The 25226-nt window shown below is 35.4% G+C and overlaps 1 protein-coding gene across 7 annotated transcripts in view; it reads left to right on the top strand.

Moving 5' to 3' along the window:
• STAU2 (staufen double-stranded RNA binding protein 2) overlaps positions 1-25226 on the top strand; it is a 431723-nt gene that overhangs the window by 157805 nt on the left and 248692 nt on the right. For all 7 annotated transcript variants that reach the window (XM_020971016.2, XM_020971017.2, XM_020971014.2 and 4 more), the window contains 2 exons: positions 1010-1117; positions 1600-1812. In XM_020971016.2, the coding sequence (XP_020826675.1) occupies positions 1010-1117; positions 1600-1812 (321 nt within the window). The remainder of the gene's footprint in view (positions 1-1009; positions 1118-1599; positions 1813-25226) is intronic.

Genomic DNA, 25226 nt, shown 5'->3' on the forward strand with positions numbered 1-25226 from the left:
GTGGAATATTTAAGCCCTAGATATTTAATGATAACATGGTATAACAGATCAGTAACATTGGATTTAGAGTTGAAGGACCTATGTTTAAATCCCATCTTTGTTACTTCCTACCTGACTGGCTTTGAACAAGTCATTTAAAATTTTTTAATGTCTTATTTGAATTTCATGTTCCTTCTGTAAAATGAGGCAATTGTTCATATTAACCCTAAAATCTTATGATAGATAGATCTGTCTTATGATTCCAGTTCTAATTGGGAAAAAATATTTCCTTTATGTTGGTCCTAAATTTCCTTATGTTGGTCCCCTACTATTTCTCCTCATTGTTTCTAGTTTTGCCCTCTGAAGCCAAGGAGGAAAAAAAAACACCAATTCTTCTTGATAAGATAAATGATTATCCTCTAAATATTTGAAGAGAGTTCTCCTATCCCCCCTAATGTTTTCTTTTCTCCAGGCTAACCAGCACAACAGATCCCAAGTTGGAGGTTTGTACTTTACATTGTTTGTGTGAGTAGGTACAGGGAAAGAAAATCAGATATCTAAGTTGGGGTTCTGGTATCTTCCGGGGCTGGCCATTCTCATAGTACCTAGAATGTATTAATAAATGATATCAGCACATGTGTTTAGACTCATTCATTATTTTGTCTAAGAAGCCAATAAATGCTTGTTGAATTGGGTTAATTAGAAAGCATGAAACTACATGCTACAGATGGTCATTTTCCAATTTCAGTGTCAGTAAGTTTGACTGCCTTGGATACATATGGATGAATTTTGTTTACAGCATTAATATGATAAAAAAATTTTATAGTTATACTTTTCCATTATATTTTTTCAAAGATATCCCACAGTTTTGACAGGAGTACAAATTTACAAAAAAATTCCATTCTGGTTCATTTCTATCAAAGCAATTTCCTTGTTTTCTATTGCTCAGCCTGATGTTATAAATAAGAAGCAAAGTTCCTTGACAATTGAGTATTAGATGATACAAATTTTCTCATTTTTCATGATCTAGAATGGAGAATCAGGAAAAGAAATAGAAGAAGAAAAAGATGCAAACAAATCTGAGATCAGCTTAGTTTTTGAAATTGGATTGAAACGTAACATGCCTGTCACTTTTGAGGTATGTACTCAATAGAGATTTTACTGTTTTTTTTCTCTGCTCCTCAATCATTGAAAATAAATTACCTAGTGAAAATAAATCATAATTTAGTAATCTGAAAGAGTCAATGTGTCTTCCTAATCTTATGAGCCTATAAGCATTTGATCGTCTACTAAAGCCCTAGTCCATGATTTCTTTAATGAATGAAAGTGACTTGGTATTCTCCAAAATTATGCTTGTGGAGCAAATACCCTGGTAGGTACTATGAAGCTGGAGAGACGTAATGTATAGGCCCAACAACAGACCAACTTAGCTAAATACAGAGAGGCTTATCATTATAGGGTTGGCCACTGAATGATGAATTTTTGACTGTTGTAACTCATTATAATTGTTTCCTAAGATTGTTCTCTGTAGTGGTGGAGAGATACTTTTACCAGTGAAAACATGAATCATTGTGTATTCAAGAATAAGTATGAACATTTTGTCCTATTTTAAATTAATAGGTCATTAAGGAAAGTGGACCTCCACATATGAAAAGCTTTGTTACCCGGGTGTCTGTAGGAGAGTTCTCTGCAGAAGGAGAGGGAAATAGCAAAAAACTCTCCAAAAAACGTGCTGCAAGCTCTGTGTTACAGGAACTAAGAAAGCTTCCACCTCTTCCTGTGATCGAAAAGCCAAAATTATATTTTAGAAAACGTCCTAAAACAATATTAAAGGTAAGACATCTGCATGTTGAGAGAGACTAAATTGTTAAAAGATGTTAAAGTGCCTTTGAAATTAGGTAATTCTAGAAGATGGGCACCTATCTTAACTCATGTGTAATATCTAGGGAAGGATATGCATATCCAGACAAAGTCCAGTATGCTGTATTCCCAATGTACATAGTACAAACTGAAAAGACTTACCAAAACACACATACAGGTACACATAAGAAACTACACCTGCAAAACTTTGTAGAGGCCTATGTACTTGGCAGACTATCTATACTTAATCTAATTGTACTTCCATTGCTTAAAATAGGATCCTCATTTGTAATCCCTTTAGAATCAGTTTATTTGTCAAAAAAAGGAACTCAGTCTCAATTCTTATTCATCATGCCTCCATTCTGACAAAAAAATTTTTTTTAGCCAGCTGAACACTCCACCTCTACTAGTTTTGTCTCTAAGTAACATTTGGTTATTCACAGAACTCAAGCACCTTTTTAAAAGCCTAAGATTTGTTACTATAAAGAATATTCAAAAAGTATTCTGCAGGTTCTGAGGACATTTGTACTTTTGTTTTATGTCAACTACATTTCCCAGTGTATCACTTTTCTCCTTCCCCTTCCTAGAGAGCCATTCCTTATAAAAAAGAGTAAATATGAGGGGAAAAGAAGATCAGCAAAATTAACAAACACACTGTAAAAAAATCTGACATTAAATGCAGTGTTCCCCACCACTCCAACTCATTGTTCCCCACCTTCTTCAAGGAAGGGGTAAAGGTGTCTACTGTCTCTTCTTTCTAACATAGTACTTTACAAATAGTAAACAATTAATAAATAAATTCAATCACTTTTTAAGGCCATAATTTTGTAGTCTTCAGTTCTGATTGTTTTATTGTTTCTGATCTTTTCATTTACACCTCCAGTCATTGTTTATGCTATTTTGTTGCTTCTGTTTACTCTGTGTAATTTCATGCAAGTTTTACTAAGCTTCTTTATTCATCACATTCATTGTTTCTTACAGCATAGTAATATCCACAGCTTGTTTAGCCATTTCCCAATTGATGGGCATCTATATTCTTTCCAGTTCTATGCTTCTACAAAAAGTTTTGCTGTAAATATTTTGGTGTGTATGAGACTTTTCTTTTTCTTTTTTTTTTTAACCATTGAATCTCTGGATCATAGAGTATGAACATCTTAGTTACTATCTTTACTTAATTCCAAATTGCTTTCCTGAATGGTTGGATGAATTCGCAGTTCTATAAATAGTATAGTAGCATTCCTGTCTTTCTATATCTCTTCCAACATTAACTATTTTCATTTGTGTTATCTTTGTCAATTTTATTATCTTTTCATTTGTTATCTTTGTCTATATGCTAAGTATAAGTTGAAACATCTTTTTTCAACTTATCATTCTTTTGTATGGTTGTAAGTAGTTTGAAATTCTTTTGAGAATGGTTTGTTCATATTATTTGACCCGTTATCTATTGGGAAATGTCTTTTGTTCTTATATATTTTCATTTAGTCATCTACACATATAATCTATCAGGCCTTTATTAGAGCTTTCAATTCAAGTCTGGTTTGTTTGCTTTTTCTTAGTCAACTGCTTTTCTTCTTATCTTAGTTGCATTAAATTTATTCATGCACAAACTTTGGAATTTCATGTTATGGACATTATATATTTTGTCTTTCATAATTATCTCTATCCCTTGTTAGGTTAAGAATTCACACCCTAGGTGTTATTTTCAAAGGTGCCTATTATGGTTCTCTCCTTTTTGTGATGTGACCTTGAATATTCAGGTCAAGTCATCATTTTGACTCTATGTAGTGTAAGATGTTAATATAAACTTAAATTCTACAAATTGCTTTCCAGTTTTTCCAGTAATCTTGTTAAGGAGGGAGTTCTTTCTTAAGTTATTTGTTTTAGATCATATTGTACACTGAGATATTGAGTTTAATTTTTTTATTCTTCTGTCTAATCTGTTACATTGATCTCCTTTTCTATTTTATCACCAGTACTAAATAATTTGGATAATTTCTACTTTGTTATAGTTTTTGAGGTCTGGAAGTGCTGTTTCCCCTTTATTGCTACTTTTAAAGTTTGATTTTTCTTTATATTCTAGATCTTTTATTCCTCCAAATGAATTTCTATATTATTTTTTATATTACTTTTTCTAGTCAATCAATAAGCCAACAAGCTTTTATTTTTTTAGGCACTTTCTATATGCCAGGCATTATGCTAAGCTCTGGGGACACAAACAAAGGCAAAAATCATCCCTGTCCTCAAAGAACTCACATTCCAATGGCATACAAATAACTATGTAGATGCAAGATACATACAGGATAAATTGGAGATAAAGTGAGCTAAGGCATTTTCATTAAGAGGGATCAGGAAAGTCTTCTTGCAAAAGGTGGGATTTTAGTGAGACTTAGGAAGTTAGAGAAGCAAGGAGGAAGGGCATTACAAGCATGAGAAACAGTAAGTGAAAATAGATGAGTCTGGAGATGGAGTATCTCATGCAATGAACAAGTGTCACTCAATTTTAGTGTACTTAGATTACTCATATAGGAGTATGATATATTAATACTGCAAAGATTGGGAGGGGCAAGATTTATAGGTGATCTTGGAGGTGATAGGGAACCACTGGATTTTATTGAGTAGTGGTCAGGGTAGGGTGTTCATATGCATGTTGATACTCCATCTAACACCCTAACCTCCCAGTTCTTCTTACTCATTTCCCAATATAACCTATCTCAATCACACACAAGGATGGTTGTATTCTTGATCTTGCCATCACACACAAATGTACCACTTCTACGTTCATGAACTCTGAAATTCCCTATCTGACCATAATCTTTTACATTTTCACATCTTCCTTTGTCCTCCCATACCAAATTCTGTTCTTTGTCCACACTGTAACCTCTGATCCTTTGACTCCTTGATTCCCTTCTAGGCCATCACCCCTTGCAGTAGTCACACTTTTTTCCTTTCCCCTTCAATCTCTCCTTGTCTACTGGATATTTCACTATTGTCTATAAACATGCCCATGTCTTCTCCATAGTAAAAACAAAACAAAAGAAAACAAAACCCTTCACTTGATTCATCTATCTCTGCCATTATCCCATATTTCTACTTTTTGTGATTAAATTCTACTATAGGTGCCTCTGCTACCTCTGTTTTTATTCTCTTGACTCTCTACAGTGTGGCTTCTAACCTCATCATTCAACCAAAATTATTCTCTTCAAAGTTACTAATGATCTCTTAATTGCCAAATCTAGTGACCCTTTTTCAGTCCTCATTCTTTTTTTTTTTTTAATCTCTTTGCAGCCTTTGATCCTGCCAATCACCCTCTTCTTCATGCTCTCTTCTCCCTAAGTTTTCAGGACACTATTCTCTTCGCTTCTCCTATTTATCTGACCTCTTCAATCTCCTTTGCAGAATTTTCATCCAGGTCTCATCCCCTAATCATCAATGTCCCCTCAGGACTCTGTTCTGTTCACTCTTTTCTTCTCCCTCTGTACTATTTCACTTAGTGATCTCATAAAGTCCCCTTGATTAAATTATCATCTCTAAGCTGATGATTCTCAGATCTACTTTTCCAATCCTAACCTCTTTGCTGACTTCCAGTCTAATATCTCCAGCTGCCTATTAGACATCTTGAAGTGGATGTCCCATAAACATCTTAAACTCAACATGTCCCAAACTGAACTCATTATATTGTCCACCAAATCCTTCCCTCCTCCAAACTTCTCTGTTGCTGTCAAGGACACCCTTATCCCCCTAGTCTCCCAGGCTCACAGATTAGGTGTCATCCTTGTTTCTTCATTCTCTCTCACTCCCCATATGCAATCTGTTGCTAAAGCTTGTCAACTTCACCTTCATAATACCTCTCACATATACCCTCTTCTCTCCTGATACTTGTCCCTTAGATAGTCTTCCATCACCTTACACTTGGACTTTTGCAGTAGCCCTCTTACTGGTTTTGCTAGCCTAAGTCTCCTTATTCTAGTCCATCCTCCACTTAGCTACCAAAGTGCTCAAGTCTGACCATGTTCTGACCTCATCTGACCCTCTCCCCCCACAATCCTACCTCTACTTAAGATACTGCAGTAGCTTCCTGTCATCTCCAGGATCAAATATAAAATCCTCTGTTATTCAAAGCCCTTCATCACCTCCCTGCCCTACCTTTCTACCCTACTCCCATGCAACTCTTCAGTGCAGTAACACTGGCTTCCTTGGTGGTGCAGTGGATAGAGCTCTGGCCTTAGAGTCAGTAGGACCTGAGTTCAAATGCGGTCTCAGACCTGACACTTGACACTTACTAGCTGTATGACCCTGGGCAAGTCACTTAACCCCGATTGCCTCACCAGAAAAAAAAAAGATAAGAAATTCCATTTTTTGACTGCAGGCATTTTGACTCTCTGTTCCCCTCATATGACATGCTCTCCCTCCTCATTGCTTCCTGGCTTTCTTGAAGTCCCAGCTAAAATCTTACCTTCTATAGCAAGCCTTTCTTTATCTTCTTAATTTTAGTCCTTTCACTCAGTTGATTATTCCCAATTTATCCTGGGTATAGCTTGTTTTTACAGTAAGTTGCAGGTTGTCTCCCTCATTAAGATTGTGAGCTCCTTAGGGGCAAGGCTTGTTTTTTTAAACTTTTCTTTGTCTTCTCAGCACTTAACACAGTGTCTGCCACATAGTAGGTGCCTAATAAATGTTTATTGACTGATTGGCTTTTTAACTTTTTTTTTTTTTTGGTGGTGAGGCAGTGAGGTGAAGTGACTTGCCCAGGGTCACACAGCTAATATGTATCAAGTGTCTGAGGCTAGATTTGAACTCAGGTCTTCCTGAATCCAGGGCTGGTGCTCTATCTATTACACCATCTAGCTGCCCCATGATTGGCTTTTTAAAAAAATGTGTTTGTTGCATTGACCTATGAGAAGTATACTGCATCAAAGAGTATGCAGTTTAGTGATTTTTGGGACATAGTTCTAAACTGATTTCCAGAATGACTATAAAAATTCCACTAACAGTTCATTAGTGTGTCTGTTCACGTAACCTCTTCAACACTTGTCAATTTTCTTTGTTTTTGTTAACTTTGTAAATATGATTGATGTGAAATGGAACTTTAAATGTTGTTTAATTCATTTTTCCTCTAACAATTAATTATTTGGGCCATTTTCTCCCCCATATATCTGCTCATAATGTATGTGTTCTCCTTTGAGAACTTCCTTTTACTATCCTCTGATCATTAATCAATTGGAGAATAACTCATTCTTATAAATTGAATCTGTTCTTTATTACATCTTGGAAATGAAATCTTTACTTGAGAAAGATTTTTTTCTAGTTATTTCCATATTAATTTTTAATACATTGGTTATATTTCTGTAAAACCTTTTAAATTTTATGTAGTTTATCTTCTGTGATCTACTTTTTCCCTTGTTTGGCAATGAACTGTTCATCTCTCTATAAATCTCAAAGGAAATTTCTTCCTTGTTCCTCTAACTTGTTTATGATATGGCCTTTTATATCTAAATAACCTACTCATTTGAAACTTATATTTGTACATTGTGGGAGGCATTCTTTTATATCTAGTTTCTGCTAGACTGCTTTCCAGTTTTCTCAGCAGTTTTTGTCAAATAATGAATCCTTAGCCTGAGTAGTTGATGTCTTTGGATTTATAGAACACTAGTACTAGGTTCATATGCTTCTATATATGTGTACATCATCTTTTTAGCTGATTAACTTCTCTGTCTTTAAAGTAGTAACATCATTTTGATGATTATGTCTGTGTAGTATAGTTTGAGGTCTAATACTGCTAGACTCCCTTCCCACTTTCTTTCATTATTTTCCTAGAGTTCTTGACCTTTTTATTCTTTTATAAGAATTCTGTTAATATTTTTTAACTCTATAAAATGATTCTTAATAATTTGATTGGCTTGTCATTCAATAAATAAATAAATTTTGGTAGTATCTAAATTTTTTATATATTGGTTGGACCCATCCATAACTAATCAGTATTCTGTTGCTAGTCTTTCTTGATCTATCTCTAAATCCAACAGATAAAGGGGCCTCCTTTGCTTTACTTCAGTATTTGTTGGGAAAGCTTCTATTGTTTCTCCATTGCATATAATGATAGCTTTAGTTTTAGGTAGATCCTTTTTTTATTGTATTAAAAAAAAAGGAGGGGCTTTCTAGTCTTATAATTTGTAGGGTTTTTAGTATAAATAAATATTTTATTTTATCAAAGACTTTTTCTGTATATAATCACAGGTTTGGGGATGATTTCATCTTAAATTTGATTAATTATATGAATTTTCCTTTTAATTTCAAACTCTATTTGAATTACTGGTAGGTGTCTAACTTGTTCATAGTGAATGATTTTAAAAAATAAAATGCTTTAGCCTTCTTGCCAGGATTTTATTTTTAAAAATTAATTTGACATTCTTTGATGATATTGATCCACAATTCTTTTGCTGTCTTTCTCTGGCATAGGTATTAGGAATATATTTGTCTATAAAATAAGCTTTATAGAGTGTCTTTCCCTTCAATGATTAAAATAATTTGTGTAATGTAGGTATTGGTTATTCTTCAAAATTTTGGTGGGATTCTCTTGTAAATACATCTGTAATAGAGTTTTTCCTTTTAGTTCTTTTACAGCTAATTCAATTTCTTTTTCTAAAATTGGATAATTTAAGATATATTTTTAATGGCCTATTAATTTGATTGTTTAATATTTATGTATATAATTCTCTATTTCTATTGAATTCTCTCTTTTGTTGCCATATGGCTATTCAGTAAGTTGAGATAATTCTTTTTATTTGGTCTCTCAAGATTTTATTTTATTCATTTTTTTATTTATTAAATTGATTTTTCTTTTTAATCAGGTTAGTTAGAGCTTTATATTGATTTTTTTAGTCTTTTAAAAGACTCATCTTTAAGTTCTCTGTCAGTCTTTTTGTTTTCCATTTTTATCTATTTCATCTCCAATTTTTAGCATTTATTTTGCAGGGATTTGTTAATTTAGATTTTTTTTAAAAATTGCATTTTCAGTTAATCACCTCTTTTTGTATTTTGGTACTAGGTGTACTTAGGGCAATTTTTTTCTTCTGAGGATGAGATTGAGACATTATACAAAACATTTCCATATTGACATGCTGCATGAAACATGTTGCAGAGAAAACAGAAGAAAACCAAGAAAAATAAAGAAAATGAAAAAAGTATGCTTCAGTCTGCATTCAAAGTTCATCAGTTCTCTGTCTGGAGACAGCTTTTTTTTTTTTATCATGCATCCTTTGGATTTATCTTGATCAGAGTTATTGGTTATTATTAATAACTGATGATTTGGAGAGATCCAGAGTTCTTCCCCTTTTTCTAAGGTCCTCATTTCAAGGTTCAGCCTCTGAAAGACTGGACTCAGGATAGCAGATAGGATTAACTTTATCCTCAGCCTAGGTATTGCTACCCCACCCAACCTTATAAGGAATTTAATTTAAGGTAAAACTCCAGTCCACTGTCTTCTCCTCAGGCTTGGGTGGGGGTTATAAATCTTTTGTCTAGATTTCTTTGAGGCTGGGAGTGATTTGGAAATAAATGACATGATCTAAGTTACATGCTCCAGCCCCCTCATTAGAATAGGTTCACCTCTCATTATAATATTCATTGTCTCAGTAATTGTTAGCCAATCAGAGTTGATTGCCACCCTCGGGAACATCCACTCTTTCAAGGGTATATAAACTGTGAGCCCACCTCTGTGAGGGGTCTTTGTTCCAAGAGAGAGGCCAAAATAGCTATTCCTTACTATGTCTCTTGAACTTTTAAAATGTCAGAATAGGTAAGGCTTTCATTGTTGATCATCCTTATGTACAATTTTCTCCCAGGTCTGCTCACTTCACTTTGCATGAGTTAATATAAGTTTTTCCAGGTTTTTCTGAAACCATACTGCTTATCATTTCTTATAGCACAACAGTATTCCATCTTAGTCATATACTGCCATTCTTTCTTTTAATTATTTACTTATTTCTCCGTCCTTTGTCCTTTCTCTTTCCTCTCTCTGTTAAGTGGTTAGTTCAAATCACCTCCTCTCCAACTTTATTTATTAATTTCCTTTTTTACTGCATTTGTTTCTAAGGAGTTTTCCTTTACTTTGTTCTCTTCATTAATTCTTTTCCCTTCCAGTCTGTTCTAAACTTTTATTCTCTAATTTGTTGTCTATACCTTCATTTACAACTTTAATCTTTCTGTTTCTTTTGAGGTTAAAGCTTCTAAAATACCAGATTTGAGCTCTCCTAACCAATTTCTGTGTAATTGCCTATATCGATCTGGCCTCATCACTCCCTTTTTTCTGGTGTGCCTCATTTTTGGAAGTATGGATTAGTGAGGAAAACAAATTCTAGGATGTTTGTTTTTCAAAAATTAGTCTTTATATTCATATATAGTACTAGGGTAGTAATTGCTGTTGATGTTACTATGGAATGGCAAAAGAAAACACACATTGATTTTTTCCCCCACTAAATTGTGATTACTTAGGACAATCTTTACTTTGCCAAAGAGGAAGATATAGCAAAAAAAATTATCAGGCAAAAACCTACTTTATTTACCTATCAATATATGCATAAAAAGACTCCTTTGTTTATATGGAAGCCTGTTGATATCATAACTGTCTTTCAATATGCCAGATTGTTCAGTTATGAGACTTTGAATTGGTGAAAGTCCTTTTAGATAGACAGTAACCCCACAAGGAAGTCTATTGCCAGAAAAATCATCCTCTGATAATGAGTAGATTCTTCTACATGTAACGAGACCACAACAGGGACCACAGAAATGAATTACATTTTCCAATATATTTAAATTCTTTTTATGTAGAAGTGGTATCACTGTTCAGGTATTGTTCTAGATTTGAAAAGCTATAATCAGCTGCATATAAGAAATACCTATATCCTTGTAGTATTTAAAATGTCCCCCAAAAGTTTATAAATTAATTTGTCCTTGTAAAAGATATCATTAGATTTCTTAAAGTTAATGTTTATAGATAGTTAAAAAAAAAACAAACCCTGATTCTGGGACATCTAGGTGGTGCAGTTGATAGAGTACTGGCCCAAGAGTCAGGAGGACCTGAGTTCAAATTCGGCCTCAGACACATAACACTTACTAGCTGTGTGACTCTGGGCAAGTCACTTAACCCCATTGCCTAGCCAAAAACAAACAAATTAAAAAAAAAACCAACCAAAGCCCTGATTCTTAGCATCGTCTATCTCCCTTTCCATCATTTCACCATTGCTATTATAGATGCAAACTACTGAAATTGTAAACAGTAATGAAGGGGGACAGGTTTGGGGATCTGCAGAGTTATTCTGATTAACTGAAACTATGGCAAGGTTGGAAATCTTATTGAATTTTACTGGTTGGAATTTTGGCCCTATTCCTGGGTTTGGGAACTCTTGGATTGTCTTCTCTCTGGGCCTGTCCTGGTACCTAACACTGAGAGGAAAACTCAGATGTTACTAGAATCAACCTGCTCAACTTGGACACTTCCAGAATTTTGTGACTGGGCTAAGGTAGAGGATATTGACTTCATGAGAATTCCAAGTTACAATAGACACCGATGTTGTTCTTACCGGTTCCTACAGGGTATGATGTATGGATCACTGAATATAATTAAGAATATAGCAATATAGATTGAGATGATTAGCAATCTGAGGTTAATCATCTTGTTAGTCACTGGGTGACTGGAAGACTTATGGATCTAGTACTTTCTCTAGATTATTAGAAGAGTCCCCCTTTCACCACAACCCTTCCTCTTCTGACTTCATGGTAACTGACACACTAATGCCTTTTCTCTTTTAAGTTTTTGGCATTAATGTGTACATGAAGTTGGCACCTGAGGTAGAGAATACTCATATTTGGAAGGCACAATATAGATCACAGCAGAGCCTCATCAGCCATCCTTTTGCCTCTGCTACTACTCCTGAGTATTTTCTTTTGACAAAATTATGGCAGCAATGAAGATCAGATACTTTCCTATATTGTGGCTGTTGTAGGTATATAACATTCAATATTGATTTATGAGTAAATACTGTAGTTTCTTTTCTAGAATATAGCCACTGTAAGTCATTTGGCTTTGTGAGTTGGGGTTTCTTAATGGAAAATATGAACATTTGATTTCAAATTATCCAAATTAAAGTTAAATTTTAAAATATTATATAAGTCAGTTTTCTGGGAGTAAAATTACTGATTTGTGCTTTAAATGATTAGAAGTATAGGCATCACTTGACCGTAGTTAATTGGATTATCTAGTCTTGTCCACCAACCTTTTCTTCCTTATTATATGATTGATTCTGTAGCCTTAGGGTCAAGAGGCTTGACTAGGCATAGAGAAGTTGAATATCTCAGTTTTCTTTCATGTACTCACATTTTCTTATATTTCTCATTGCATTCCAAAATCAAATTATCTGTTTCTTAGCAATACTTAAATTTTCTCAGATATATAATTTGAGTCTTCAGAGATAATGTTGTTCTAAGTTGTATAACTCTACAACCTCATTGAAAGAATTCTTCCTTTAAAAAGTTGGGATTTTGTTTATAGGAGTAGATGATTGTTAAAAATCACTGCATAGTGTCCAAAATGTAATCCAATCCATTCTCTAATTCTTATTTATTTCTGGGCCTGACATTGTCTATCTGTCATGCCTTTCCCAGATATATATCCTGATGAAGTTCTCTGTGAGACATTTTCTTCATCTGTGAAATAAAGACTACTTAGGGTTGCTGAGATTAAATGAGAAAAGTCTGTAAAGTACACTTGAAAGAACTATATTATCAGTTGTTAACATTATTTATTATCTCACTGGATTGGCCATTCAACTACCTGTCACAGTCTGGACAAAAACATTTTTTAGCCATGTAGCTAATACAGAACAGGACTCAAAAACAGGAAGACCTGAGTTCAAGTCCTGCTTCTAATATTTGCTGGCTGGAAAACTCTGGGTACATCATTTAACCTCTTAGGGTTCTAGGGCCTCTAGGCAACTCTTTAAGACCGTAAGTTGCAGAGAAGGTGCTGACTTGCACTGACAGAAGGAATTTTATCATATGGGTGGGTGCTCCTACACCAGTGAAACCAGAAGTCTACTGCCTATCACTATATGGATTGTTAGGCTGATTTCTCTCTCTCTCTCTCTCTCTCTCTCTCTCTCTCTCTCTCTCTCTCTCTCTTTCTGTCTTTCTCTTTCTCTTCCTTTCTCTCTTAAAAAGCTTTTATAAAAGGACATATACTGAGAAGAAATAGCAAGAATGGAAGTACTTCTCCCCAGCATTTAAGGGCATACCCTCTCCTGTACCACCTCAGACTGTGAGGAGAGTGGGTTCAACCTTAAAGCATATTGTCTCTACCAAGTTCATTTCCAAGTACAGCATAGTCAATGGATGACTTATTTCCCCAGTGCTATACAGCAAACAGTCAGGCAGAGTTAGATAGATTCAGTGAAGAGCATTTTATAAATTTTATCAATGGTCGCTGCTTGTTTAGTCTTAAACAAAGCCTGCCTTGATGCTAGAAATGGCCACCCCAACCCAAAAGCAATAAGAAATAAAAAAACAAAACAAAGCAAAGAAAATCAAGCTTCTTATCTCAGAAGGAGACTGTGTTCCTACAAAGCTTCCCAGATCATGTGGAGCTTTCCCAGAAGAAGTTTAGGACCTGGAATCAACTGGCAATCATCACCTCTCCTCCTCTAAGTAAGAACTCAAACTGATTTGGCTTGGTGCTAGCAAACCATATGTAGAGGAAGGGGTGGGGTGCTTTGCTTTCAACCTCTTCTGCTAAGGCCACTCTCATTCCCTCATGCTGACAGAGCAGGTTAATACTGTAAATATCCTCTGAATCCCTGAAACAACATCGGGCAACCCACATTTACTCCAGGGATTCCTAATACTGATAGGAAATCCAACTTAAGGTTTAGATGAACTTTCTAGGTATCCCTCCCTATATAACTCACCCCTAAATCCTTTGGAGCCCTGCAACAACCTAGGACAATCCAAGTTTTACCTCAGGGAATCTTTGAAACAGAGAAACTGAAAGTCTAGACAGACTATTTAGGTATCTGTTTCTATACAGAGACATTTGATATGATTTTGTTTAATTATGAATCTCATTGAGGCAGCCTTGTACTCTGGGACATGATGAAATCTCTTAATATTCCTGGTAACTAATCGAAAGCTAAATTTTTTCTCCTTTTAAAATATTTTATTCCATAAAAAACAAGCATTTATTTTCTCTCATCCCCTCCATTTTAAAAGAAAAACAAAACCCTGCAACAAATATACATAATCAAGAAAAATAAATTCCATATTGTTCATTTTCAAAATGTGTATCTTATGTTTTATATAATGTATAATGTATATCATATATGTAGATATGTAAAATGCATATCCATGTTTCCAAATATATATTTTATTCTGCATCTTAAATCTATTACTTCTCTGTCTGGAGGTGGGTTGTATAGTTTGTCATTAGTTCTCTGAAATCATAATTGGTCATTGCATTAGTCAGAATACTCGTCTGTTAAAGGTGTTTGTCTTTATAGTCTTGTTATTGTATAAATTATCTGATTCTGCTTGCTTTACTCTTCATAAGGTCATATAAATCTTCCCAAATTTCTCTGAACTCCTCTCTTCTTTGATTTCTTATGGAATAATAGTATTATATCTCATTTACATACCATCATTTGTTCAGCTATTCCCCAAATGATGGGAACAACTTTAGTTTCCAATTCTTTGCCACTGCAAAAAGTGTTACTGCAAATATGTTTTGTAACTATAAGTCCTTTGATCACTTTAGAGCAGGGATGAGGAACCTGTGGCCTTGAGGCCACATGTGGCACTCTAGTTCCTCAAGTGCAGCCCTTTGACTGAATCCAAACTTCACAGAATGAATCTCCTTAATAAAAGGATTTATTCTGTAAAACTTGGACTCAGTTGAAAGGCTGCACCCAAGAACCTAGAAAGCCACATGTGGACTCAAGGCCTCAGATTCCCCATCTCTGCCTCAGGGTATAAGCCTAAATAAAAATAATTGAAAAAGAGGAATTTTATTTTCAGGTCACATGACCAATAAGATAAAAAAAAACAACAAACAACTAGACATTTTCTTTGATTCTTACAACCTCTCAAACTTCTCTAAAATAGGAATTAATGCCCAAGAGATAAAGCAATGCCAATTGTCTCCATAGTGTAGGATACCAAAAACCCACATGAGGTAAAGAGTTCAATAAACTAACATCAGAGAAGGCTAATCTCTAGCCCCTGATATGCTTACACAACAGCCATTCCCACCATGTACCAGCAGCAAGGCTATGCAAGTCAACCCATGGGCTTGCAACAGAACTCAACTCTATCTTCCCCTCACCCTGTTCCCTCCTCTCATACTGGAAAACTAAAAGCAGAAGCTTACTCAGACTGGGACAGCATCAAAGAACAGAGCTGCTCTTGAGAACTGAGGAACAAAGGGAACTGGGGCAAAATAGTGTGTGTATGTAGCTGTATGGCACTCTGCTAAGCCTGAGAGAAGAAAAGCCCAGCATCTAGCTGGGGCCAGTTCTGTCTCCCCAGAAGTTACTTGGATCAGAGATTGGCCAGTGAGGTGTGAATTACTCATCATGGGAGGAGATTGAGACAGCTTTGACGTCCTACTTCCCATGAAACCATATTTAAAGGGGAAGGAGTCAGAAAGTGAGTGACAGGGTACTGTATGGGTTAAAAAAAAAAAAAGATGAAAATTACCAAAGGTCTTAGGAGGAAGAAACTCAGTTAAAGACCTTAAGCATAAGCAGATAAATAAACAAGAAAAATATTAAAACCAGAAGGGAATATGGCCTCCAGATTAGATAAAAGAGTCCAAGCATTGATGAATAAATAATAATTATTGCAATACAAAGGAAAATTAATCATTATCTGATGAGGGTGAGGATCATGTGGATTCCCAAGAGAGTATAGAACTATAGTAAGATATTTGTAAATAGTTTAAAAAAGAAAGAATAATTTTGAAAGCATAATTTAAGACATGCACAACAGAAATAATTGGCAGGATAGAATAATGAATTCACAGTGGCAAATCTCACCAAAGAAACAGAAGAAAGAGTAACTGGGAATGAAAATACACAGAAATGAAAGGCAATCTGGAAGGAGAGAAGCAAAAAGCAATAACATTAAAAGAATGCATGACCTGCATACATAAGCTCAGCATATTAATCTTGAAGACAAGATGCATAGAGATAATTTAAAGATTATTGGTCTCCTAGAAGAACCAGTGAAAAAATATGAATATCATAATGGAAAAACTAGCAGAAGAAAACTGTACAGCACTTCTGAACACAGAAAACAACGTGCCAATTGAAAGAATCTAAAGATAATTCCATTAAAAAAAAATGAACCAAAAACCTTATGTTGCAAACTCTAAGGCAAATGGTGGTTAAATTTAACATTTCCACTGACAAAGAACAAGTTCTGCAAGCAACGAGGAGAAGGATCTCCCAAAAGACAAAGAAAGGACATTCAAATAGCACAAAACTATTCTGTACCTGTTAGAACCCTTAGGAGAGAATGGAATAATAATGTGTTCCAAAGAGCAAAGGTGCTCAAGATAGATCCCAAGGTTACTTATCCTAAAAATATAAATGTAATCATTAATAAAAAAAAAAGTGGATGTTCATTGAAAGAGGGCATTTGGAACATTACTAGGAGGAATAAAGAGGAATTTCTATTACTGCATTTTAAAAAACAAAGTCTTATGTTTAGATTTTAAAAATTGATATCAAAATTGAATATTGGAGTGAGGGGGATGCTTAGGTAGCAGTTTGTCTAAAAAAGATCTGCAGGTTTTAATAGGCTGCGGGCACAGCATGACTTGACAGTTTGATATGATAGTTCCACTGTATTCTTCCTAGGTCAAACCATATCTGGAGTAATATGTTTAGTTCTGGGAATCATGTTTTAGAAAAGGTATTGATAAGCTGGGTAGTGTTTAGAGGAGGGCAATCAGAATGGTGAAGTGGCCCAAATCCATACTGTATGAGGACTGGTTAGGGTAGTAGGGCATACTTTGTCTAGAGAACATAAGATTGTGATAGCTATCTTTAAGTACTTGAAATGCCATCATGGTTAAGAAGGATTAGACTGTTTCTTTTTGCCTCCAGAAAGGGCAGAACCAGGAGTAATTTGTAGAAGTTACAGAGGCAAATTTAGGTCATCAGCAAATGTTTCTATAATAATTAAAAAGTGTAATGGGCTATCATGTAGGCAGTATGATTTTCTTCACTGGTAATCTCCCAAGTGAGTATTTTTTTTTCCAGTGTGGGTTGGATGAGACGGCCATTGATGTCCCTTCTCATTCTGAAATTCTGTGTTATTGTTAGTTTTTTTTTTTAAGGAATATTAGATGAATTTACCATGTGTATTAGAGACTCATTGTTGGAAGAGAACCTTCAAGTTAATGTGTCCTTAGGAAAGACAATTAACTTCTCTGAGACCAATTTCTTATGAAAATGGGAATGTTAGCATTTCCATCATAGAGTTCCTATGAGGATCAAATGAAATAATGTATTGTCATGTGCTTTGCATATCTTCAAGTGCCACATGGATACAAATTATTACTATTACTATCATTGTTACTTCCTTCTTTTCATTTTTATTTTGGATGTTAATCTGATTGAAATAGTCCTTCAACAAATCACTATTCTCTTATTTTTCTTAGATAGTATAATGTATAGAGTCTTGAACCTGTTGTCTCGAAGACTCAAGTTCACATTTGGTCTTAGACACTTGTAGATGTGTGACCCTGGTCAAATCAGTTGCCCTTTGTCTGCCTTAGTTTCCTCATTTATAAAATGGGGATAATAATAGCACCTATCTCTTTGGGTTGAAGCTGAACTGAGATAATATTTGTAAAGCACTTTGAAAATCTTAAAGCACTACATAAATACTAGTTTGTTATTATTGTTATGATTATTATTAAGTTCAGCAGATTATTACAAAAGAGATTAATTTTTGAAATTGAATAAAAGTGTTGAATATAAGCCTGTCGTCTGTAGATTCGCTGAAAGCATTTTCAGGACCACCCCAAATAGCAGACACGACAAGGGTGATAATATATACTTCTTTCTCTATGTGGAAATGTGATTTTGATTTCTTCAACTAGGTCTCTAGATTTTAAGAGCCTTTCATTCCACATATTTTGGAATTTGTGAATGTTTGGTACTGAAATATAATTTAAAATGTTTTTAGATTTTTGTGGGTCAGTGCTATGACAGGGTGATTGTGGTTGACAGTTTTGTCTGTGATAGTGTTCTAGTTCCTATACAAGTTATTTGTTGAATTTTCAAGGATATTTTGAGGTTTGTTTTTGTGGGAGGAATTATGTTGTTTTGTACTGAGAGCTGTTGTCAGAGAGGGGCAACTGGTCTGCTATCCATGAACATTATTGAGCGATACCACCCTTCACAGTCTGTCCAGAGCCTCATTCTGCTTTCACTTTTGTCCCCACCCATACCTCACCCCTTTAGTCTTTCCCGTTTTTCTATAGATAATCCCAAATAGCATTTTTCTGTGCTTGTCTTTTGGTTTAGCAGCAAGTAAACTGGTCTGTCCTTTTCAGAAGGCAAGCATTTTTCTGCAGATTGAAGTATAAGAGGCTTAGGCTGAGTGGAAAATGTAATTAGAGAATACTTCTGAATTTTTACTTAGTATGCCAAGTTGACTGTTTGACTTGGGTAATTAACTATTGAGTAATGTTGTTTGTAGTGTAATACCAAGCTCACTTGTTGCCCTTTAGACTTAAAATTCTACTACTTACAGATGCTTTCTTGAGTTTCCTGACACTGTGATGGTGGTTGCAGAGGGGAGCTTGTAGATATACGTTTTAGAATTGACATTGCCACTAATAAATTATGTGATCTTGGATAGATCATTTAACTTCTGTGGTCTTCAGTCTCTGTATTTGCAAAATGAGAACTATGGATTAGATGATCTCTAATGATTCTTTCGGCTCAAAAATTCCAGGATTCTTTAAATATCTGAAACCATAAAGAAGATGATTTTAATCTCCACATGCTATTCTGTCTAAATTTGTTCTTAATAACCTAATAACAGAAATTCACACTGTTTCAAAAGATCTGTATTTTAATATTTTGATGGGTCTCATTGATGTGGACAACTTATCCATTAAGACCACAAGTCATTGTAGTCATCAACATTTAACAAGCATTTGGCTGCTTGATGGCGCAGTGGGTAGAGCACTGAGCCTGGAGTCATTAAGACTTGAATTCAAATTTTGCCTCAGACACTTGCTAGCTGTGTGATTCTGGGCGAGCCACTTAACCTCTACACACTTCAGTTTTCTCATCTGTCAAATGGTGATAATAATAGCACATGCTTCCCAGGGTTGTTTTGAGGATCAAATGAGATAATATTTGTAAAGCCCTTAGCACAGTGGCTACCACATATTAGGTCCTTAATAAAATGCTAATTTACCCTTATTTCTTTGCTTATTAAGTGCTAACTACGTGTCAGACACTATACTAAGTGCAGAAGTACAAAAACAAGCAAAAAGACAGTCCCAGCTCTCAAGGAACTTACATTCTACTGGGAAAGGCAACACATAAAAGGAAGCTGAAGAGGGTGGGGTAGAAGAATGTAAAAGAGATGGTTGGCCTGGTAGACCTCTAGGAGAGCCTCTACTCTCCAATTAGATGGAGGGGCTCTAGGGCACAGGATACTTCCAACATGTGATTCTAGGATTGAAGTTATCTTTCAGGATGCAGCATTTCTGAGTCATGATAGAGAAGTTGGGAGGAGCACAGCTTGGTAGGAAATGAAAAGATAGCTGGCCTGGGCACCCTCCTTTAATGGAGAAAATAAAATAGTAGAGAAAAGGAATTTCACTCATCCTGTGTGATTCTTATTCATATCTTCCCATGAATCATCTGTGGATGACACCTTTAATGTGTTAGAATGCTTCCTTTGGGTCTTACAACATTTTGTGGCTACCAGCCCCACCCCAGGGCTGGTAGTTGGTTATCTTTTCCTCTCTTTAGGTGACTGGCTTTTCCTATGCCATTCCCACATTTGCTATTTTCTTTTTTTGTCATGTTTGCCAAACCAAGAGTAAGGCTGAGCCTCAGAGGGCTTTTAATTTTTATTTTGTTTGTAGTAACTTAGAGCATTTTTTCAGATGGTTGTTAATAAGGTGGGGGAAGGGAAGGGAATAAGCATTTATATAGCACTTACTACATACCAGGCATTGTGCTAATCACTTTACAAATATTATCTTGTGTGATAGCTTGGATTTATTCCCTTGAAAAACTACTTGTTCATATCCTTTGACCATTTGAGGAGCAACTCTTAATCTTATGCATTTGAATCAGTTTCTTATACATTTTGGAAACGAGACTTTTATCAGAAAAATTTACTACAAAGATTCCCTCTCATCACCCTCAGTTAACTCCATTCTAATCTTAGTTACGATGGTTTAGTTTGTAGAGGGGAAAACTTTTTGATGTTATGTAATAAAAACTACCCATTTTGCTTTCTTTTATCTTTTCTCTTGGTTTGTCATGAATTTTCCAGAGCTATAGATCTGAAAGAATATCTTTTCCTTGTTCCTGTAATTTGTTTGTGAAGCGACATTTTATATCTAGGTTGTATATCATTTAGAGCTGATTTTGGAGTATGATATGAGATGTAGACAGCTTTCTAGCTTTCCCTGCAGTTTTTGTTGAAAGTGAATCCTTACTCTAATAGCGGGAGGTTTTGGATTTCCTCAATGTGCATTCTAGATTTGTGTTTTTATATGTTGTCTGCCACATTTGTTTCACTGTTCAACCTCTCTATTTTTAACCAGTACCAAATTGTTTTGATTACGGCTTTATTGTATAGTTTGAGATCTGGTACTACTAGGTTCCCTTCTTTCCCTTGAAATTCTTGACCCTTTTTTTCCTGCATATGAATTTCATTATTACTTTTTCTAGGTCTGTGAAGTAATTCTTTGGTAGATTAATTGGTATGAAAATAAGTAAATAAGTAGTATTATCATTTTTATGACTTTGGTTGGGCTTGTGAGCAATTAATATTCTTCTAATTTATTTGAGTCTCTATTTCTACAACATGCTAATTGAAGTGCTTTGTAGCTGTGTTCATATATTTTCTGTGCTTATTGCAAGTAGCTTTTGCTAGCCCTTCTTTTCTTCTCACCAAGATCCCAATAACCATTTCCAACTCTGCTTACCTTTTCTTTTAAACTCTTCTTCACAAATCCCATTTTGAGCTTTTAGTTTGCTTTGATTACAGCTTAATTCTTCCATGATCTACTCTTCCTCTTTTCTTTCTTCTCCCCTCTTTCTGGTTCCTCATAGGTGTTTCATTGGATAGAATGCTGGTCAGGAAGTCACAAATGCCTGAATTCTAAACTGGCCTTACAAACTTAGTTAGCTGTGTGACCCTTAGAAAGTCACTTAGCTTCTGCATCAGTTTCTTCATATGTCAAATGGGGATCATAACAGCACCTGCCTCACAGAGTTGTGAGGATCCAGTGAGATCATATTTGTCAAACACTTAGCACAGTGCCTGGCACATAACAGGAGCTTGATAAATGTTTGTTACCTCCCTTAATTTGTTTATTGGTGGAATTTAGGTATTTTTCTTACAACAAAGTATTTGCCTTTGTGTGTTTTTTACCCTCCTTTGACCAGTTTAGATGAAAGTGAGGCTTAAATAATGCCTGCTCCCCCTACCACTTCCTTATTTATACGTACTTTTACTTACCTTGATTCTATGAGGCAATGAGTTCCCTCATTCTTCCTCTCTCCTTTTTTTCCCTTGTGTATGTCTTTTTTTCTTTTCTGATAGAACAGTGGCTAGAGAACTATGACCTAAGCACTTAACCTAGAATCAGGAAGACTTTAGTTCAAATCCAGCCTTAGACACTGGCTATATAACTCTTGGCAAGTCACTTAACCTCTGTCTGCCTCAGTTTCCTCATCTGTAAAATGGGAATAATAATAGCATTTATCTCCTGGGGTTGTTGTGAAGATAAAATGAGATATTTATAAAGGATTTTGCAGGTCTTAAAGTGCCATATAAATGCTAGCTGCTATTGTTGTTGTCCTTATTGTTAATCATCATCAAAATATAACAAAACCACTTTTAGGCTGTCTTCCTAATTTAACTTCCTCTGTGCCTCCTAATGACATTAGAATTCTGAGGGGGAACTTGTGTCATCTCCCACAATTAAAATGTAAATGGTTCATCTTTGTATAGTTCCTTCCATTGTTCACTTATACTTACCTTTTTTATGTTTCTTTTGATACCTCTGTTTACATTTCAGAATTTCTGTGCAGCTCTGGTCTTTTCAGCAGGAGTTCTTGGAAGTCTTCTATTTCACTAAAAGTCTATTTTTTCCTTTGGAGGATTGATTATAAGCCCATATCTTTTATCTTTTGTAATGTTGTATTTTGTGCTCTCTACTCCTTTGTATTGTTAGATGCTAAACCTTGTGTGATCCTGATTGGTATTTGAACTCTTTCATTCTTACTGATTTAGTATTTTTAGTTTGACCTGGAAGCTCTGGAGTTTGCTAAAACATTTTGGGATTCTTTCAGGTGATCCAGTGGATTCTTTTGATTTTCATTCTGCCCTCTGGATCTAAGATACCTAAGCAATTTTCTTTCATGATTTCTCAAAATATGATGTCTAGGATCTTTTTTTTTTTTGGTCTTAGCTTTTTTTGTATTTTAATAATTTTATCTCTCTTTGATCTGTTTTCCAGGTTAGTTGTTTTTGTTAATAAATATGTTAAATTCTCTTCCTCTTCCTTTTCTTCAGCTTTAAAATTTTTTCACTTTGCTTTACTATTTCTTATTTTCTCATGAAATCATTACCATCTATTTGGTCCATTTTGATTTTCAAGGAGTCAGTTGTTTAGATAAGATTTTATACTTCTTGTGCTATTCTGTTATTTCGTTTTCTAAGTCTTTCCTCCATAGCTCTCATTTCTTTTCCAAATCTTTCCACCAGCACTCTCATTTATTTATTATTGTTGTTATTAGCCAACATTTGTATAGCACCCACTAAGTGCTTTATAAGTATTATCCAACTTTATCCTCACAGCAACCCTAGGAGATAGGTGCTATTCTTATCCTTATTTTATAGATAAAGAAACAAGATTTTAGATTCCCTTAAAAACTCCAGATTTATTTCTTCTAGGATAGGACAATATTTCTGAGCTTTGTTTTTCTTTGAGGCATTTTAGGTATTTCACAATTATCCTTCTCTTCTATATGTGCGTCTTGAACATCCTTGGTACATGATAGTTATTTATTATGAAAGTTTTTATTTTTTTTTACTCAATCTTTCAGCCTTCCTTTCCAGATTGGGGCTTTGTCATGACCAGGCTGTGTTTACTTTTTGAGAGAATGACAGAACCTAGTTCAGTCCTGATTTATATTCTTTTGAATCCTGATGAGGCTTCTTCCGTGTGTGAAATGTTCTATTTTCCCAGCAACTGCCATTGAGCTATAAATTTTCAGTGGGCACTAGCAGTCTGATCTTAAATACAGGCTGATTGCCACCTGCCTGGACTTTTAAGACTCTGGATCCCAGTTTGTTTCTGTGTAACACAGTTGCAGAATTGCCCTTGGGTAGAGCTTCAGTAGACATTTGTTGTCTTCACCCCCTATCATTTAGTTGGTGGGCTCTGCAGGTTCAGCCAATTAAGCTGTAGGTTTATCCCCAGTCTGAGCCCAGGGCTAAGTCTGTGACTCCAGTATGGAGTCAGAATGATTACGCAGCTGGTCTAGCTCTATTCTAAGACCTAGCTTGAGGTCAGAGTGACCATGCAGCCTGCTTAGATCTGATCTGAGACTGGAAGCTGCATCTGTGATACCCATTCCTTTCTGGGGTCACAGAGAGATTTTATTTATTCCTCTCTGGGGTCAGAGAGAGAGAAGGAAAAGAGGAGAAGGAGGCTGAGGCGGAGGAGGAAGAGGAGGAGGAGGAGGAGAGGAGGAGGAGGAGGAGAGAGAGAGAGAGAGAGAGAGAGAGAGGAGAGAGAGAGAGCGAGCGAGAGAGAGCGAGAGCGCAAGCACAAACGAGCTATTGACCTCACCCTTTTCTGACCCCTCTTTGTCATCAGAGAAAGAACTGCAGACCCAATGTGAGTAGAAGTAATAAGTTTGGACTAGGGCTAGAAGTCTCTCCCCCCACCCCACCCCTCACCCCAATGTTTTCTGCTTTGATCTCCTGATCCACTACTCAATCTAAACCCTTGTTCAACCTTTGTTGGAGTCATTCTGGCAGAGTAGTCCTATACTTCTTTCTCCTACTTCATCATCTTAGTTGGTCCCAAGCCTTAACTTTGGAGGGTGGATTGTGAAGGATGGGGTGAAAAGGAAAGAAAGAAAGAGTAAGAATCAGGGCCTGGATGAAGGGAAGAAAAAAGTATAAGGATGTGGAAGCAGATTGATTATAGATCACTCATGTTAATAAGCACATTCCTCTCTTTCTACTCTCTGTTTCTTGTAGAGGCAGCAAGAGAGAAAGAGGAGAAAACTTAAAAAGATAGGATAGAAGGAAAGGCACAATTAATATTCATACTTGTGAAAAACAACTGGAGGGACTCACCAATAAAACAGCAGGTAGCAGAATCTAACTATATGTTGTTTAGTAAAAACGAACTTGAGAAGGAAGGATTCACAAAGAGTTAAAATAGGGAACAGTTTCCTGTGCTTCAGGTGAACTAAATATCATAGTGGTAGAAATTTTTTTTATGCAGTCAGGACATTACTTAAGGGAAAATTTATATCACTAAACACATCCATCAACCAAAGGGAAAAAAGAATAGATCAGTGAATTGGGCGTGAAACTAAAACAAAAACAGAAATGAGAAAAACAACAAATAAACAAACTGAACTAAATACCAAAGTGGAATTCTGAAAATCAAAGGAGAGATTTGCAAAATTGAAAGGAAAACAAACTTCTGGGCCACTCTCTGATCTGTTTCATTTCTATACAATCTGTTTTGCATGCCAGAGAATTCTGTCTTGACACCTACTTAATGACTTGCTAGTCCCTGCCTGGAAACACCATATCATGAGGTATTCCAGTCATGCTACTCACTTCAACTTCTTGCTCACTCTCTGGTTTGCTTCTGGCTGCTTTTACTCTCTTGGGGCCATCACCCTTCTCCCTCCCCCTTTGCAGTTCCCTTTTATGTCTGGTCTTCCTTTATTAGAATGTAAGCTCTTTTAGAATAGGAACTATCTTTTTTTTAAATTTTGTTTTGTTTTTATATTCCTAGCTCTCAACACCGTAACTGACACTTAATAGATGATTAATAAATCTATTTATTGAATTTATAAAGAAAAGCCAGAGCTTGTTTTAAA

Source organism: Phascolarctos cinereus, unplaced genomic scaffold (assembly GCF_003287225.1).
Source record: "Phascolarctos cinereus isolate Bilbo 61053 unplaced genomic scaffold, phaCin_HiC Scaffold_4;HRSCAF=312, whole genome shotgun sequence".
NCBI classification, from domain to species: Eukaryota; Metazoa; Chordata; class Mammalia; order Diprotodontia; family Phascolarctidae; genus Phascolarctos; species Phascolarctos cinereus.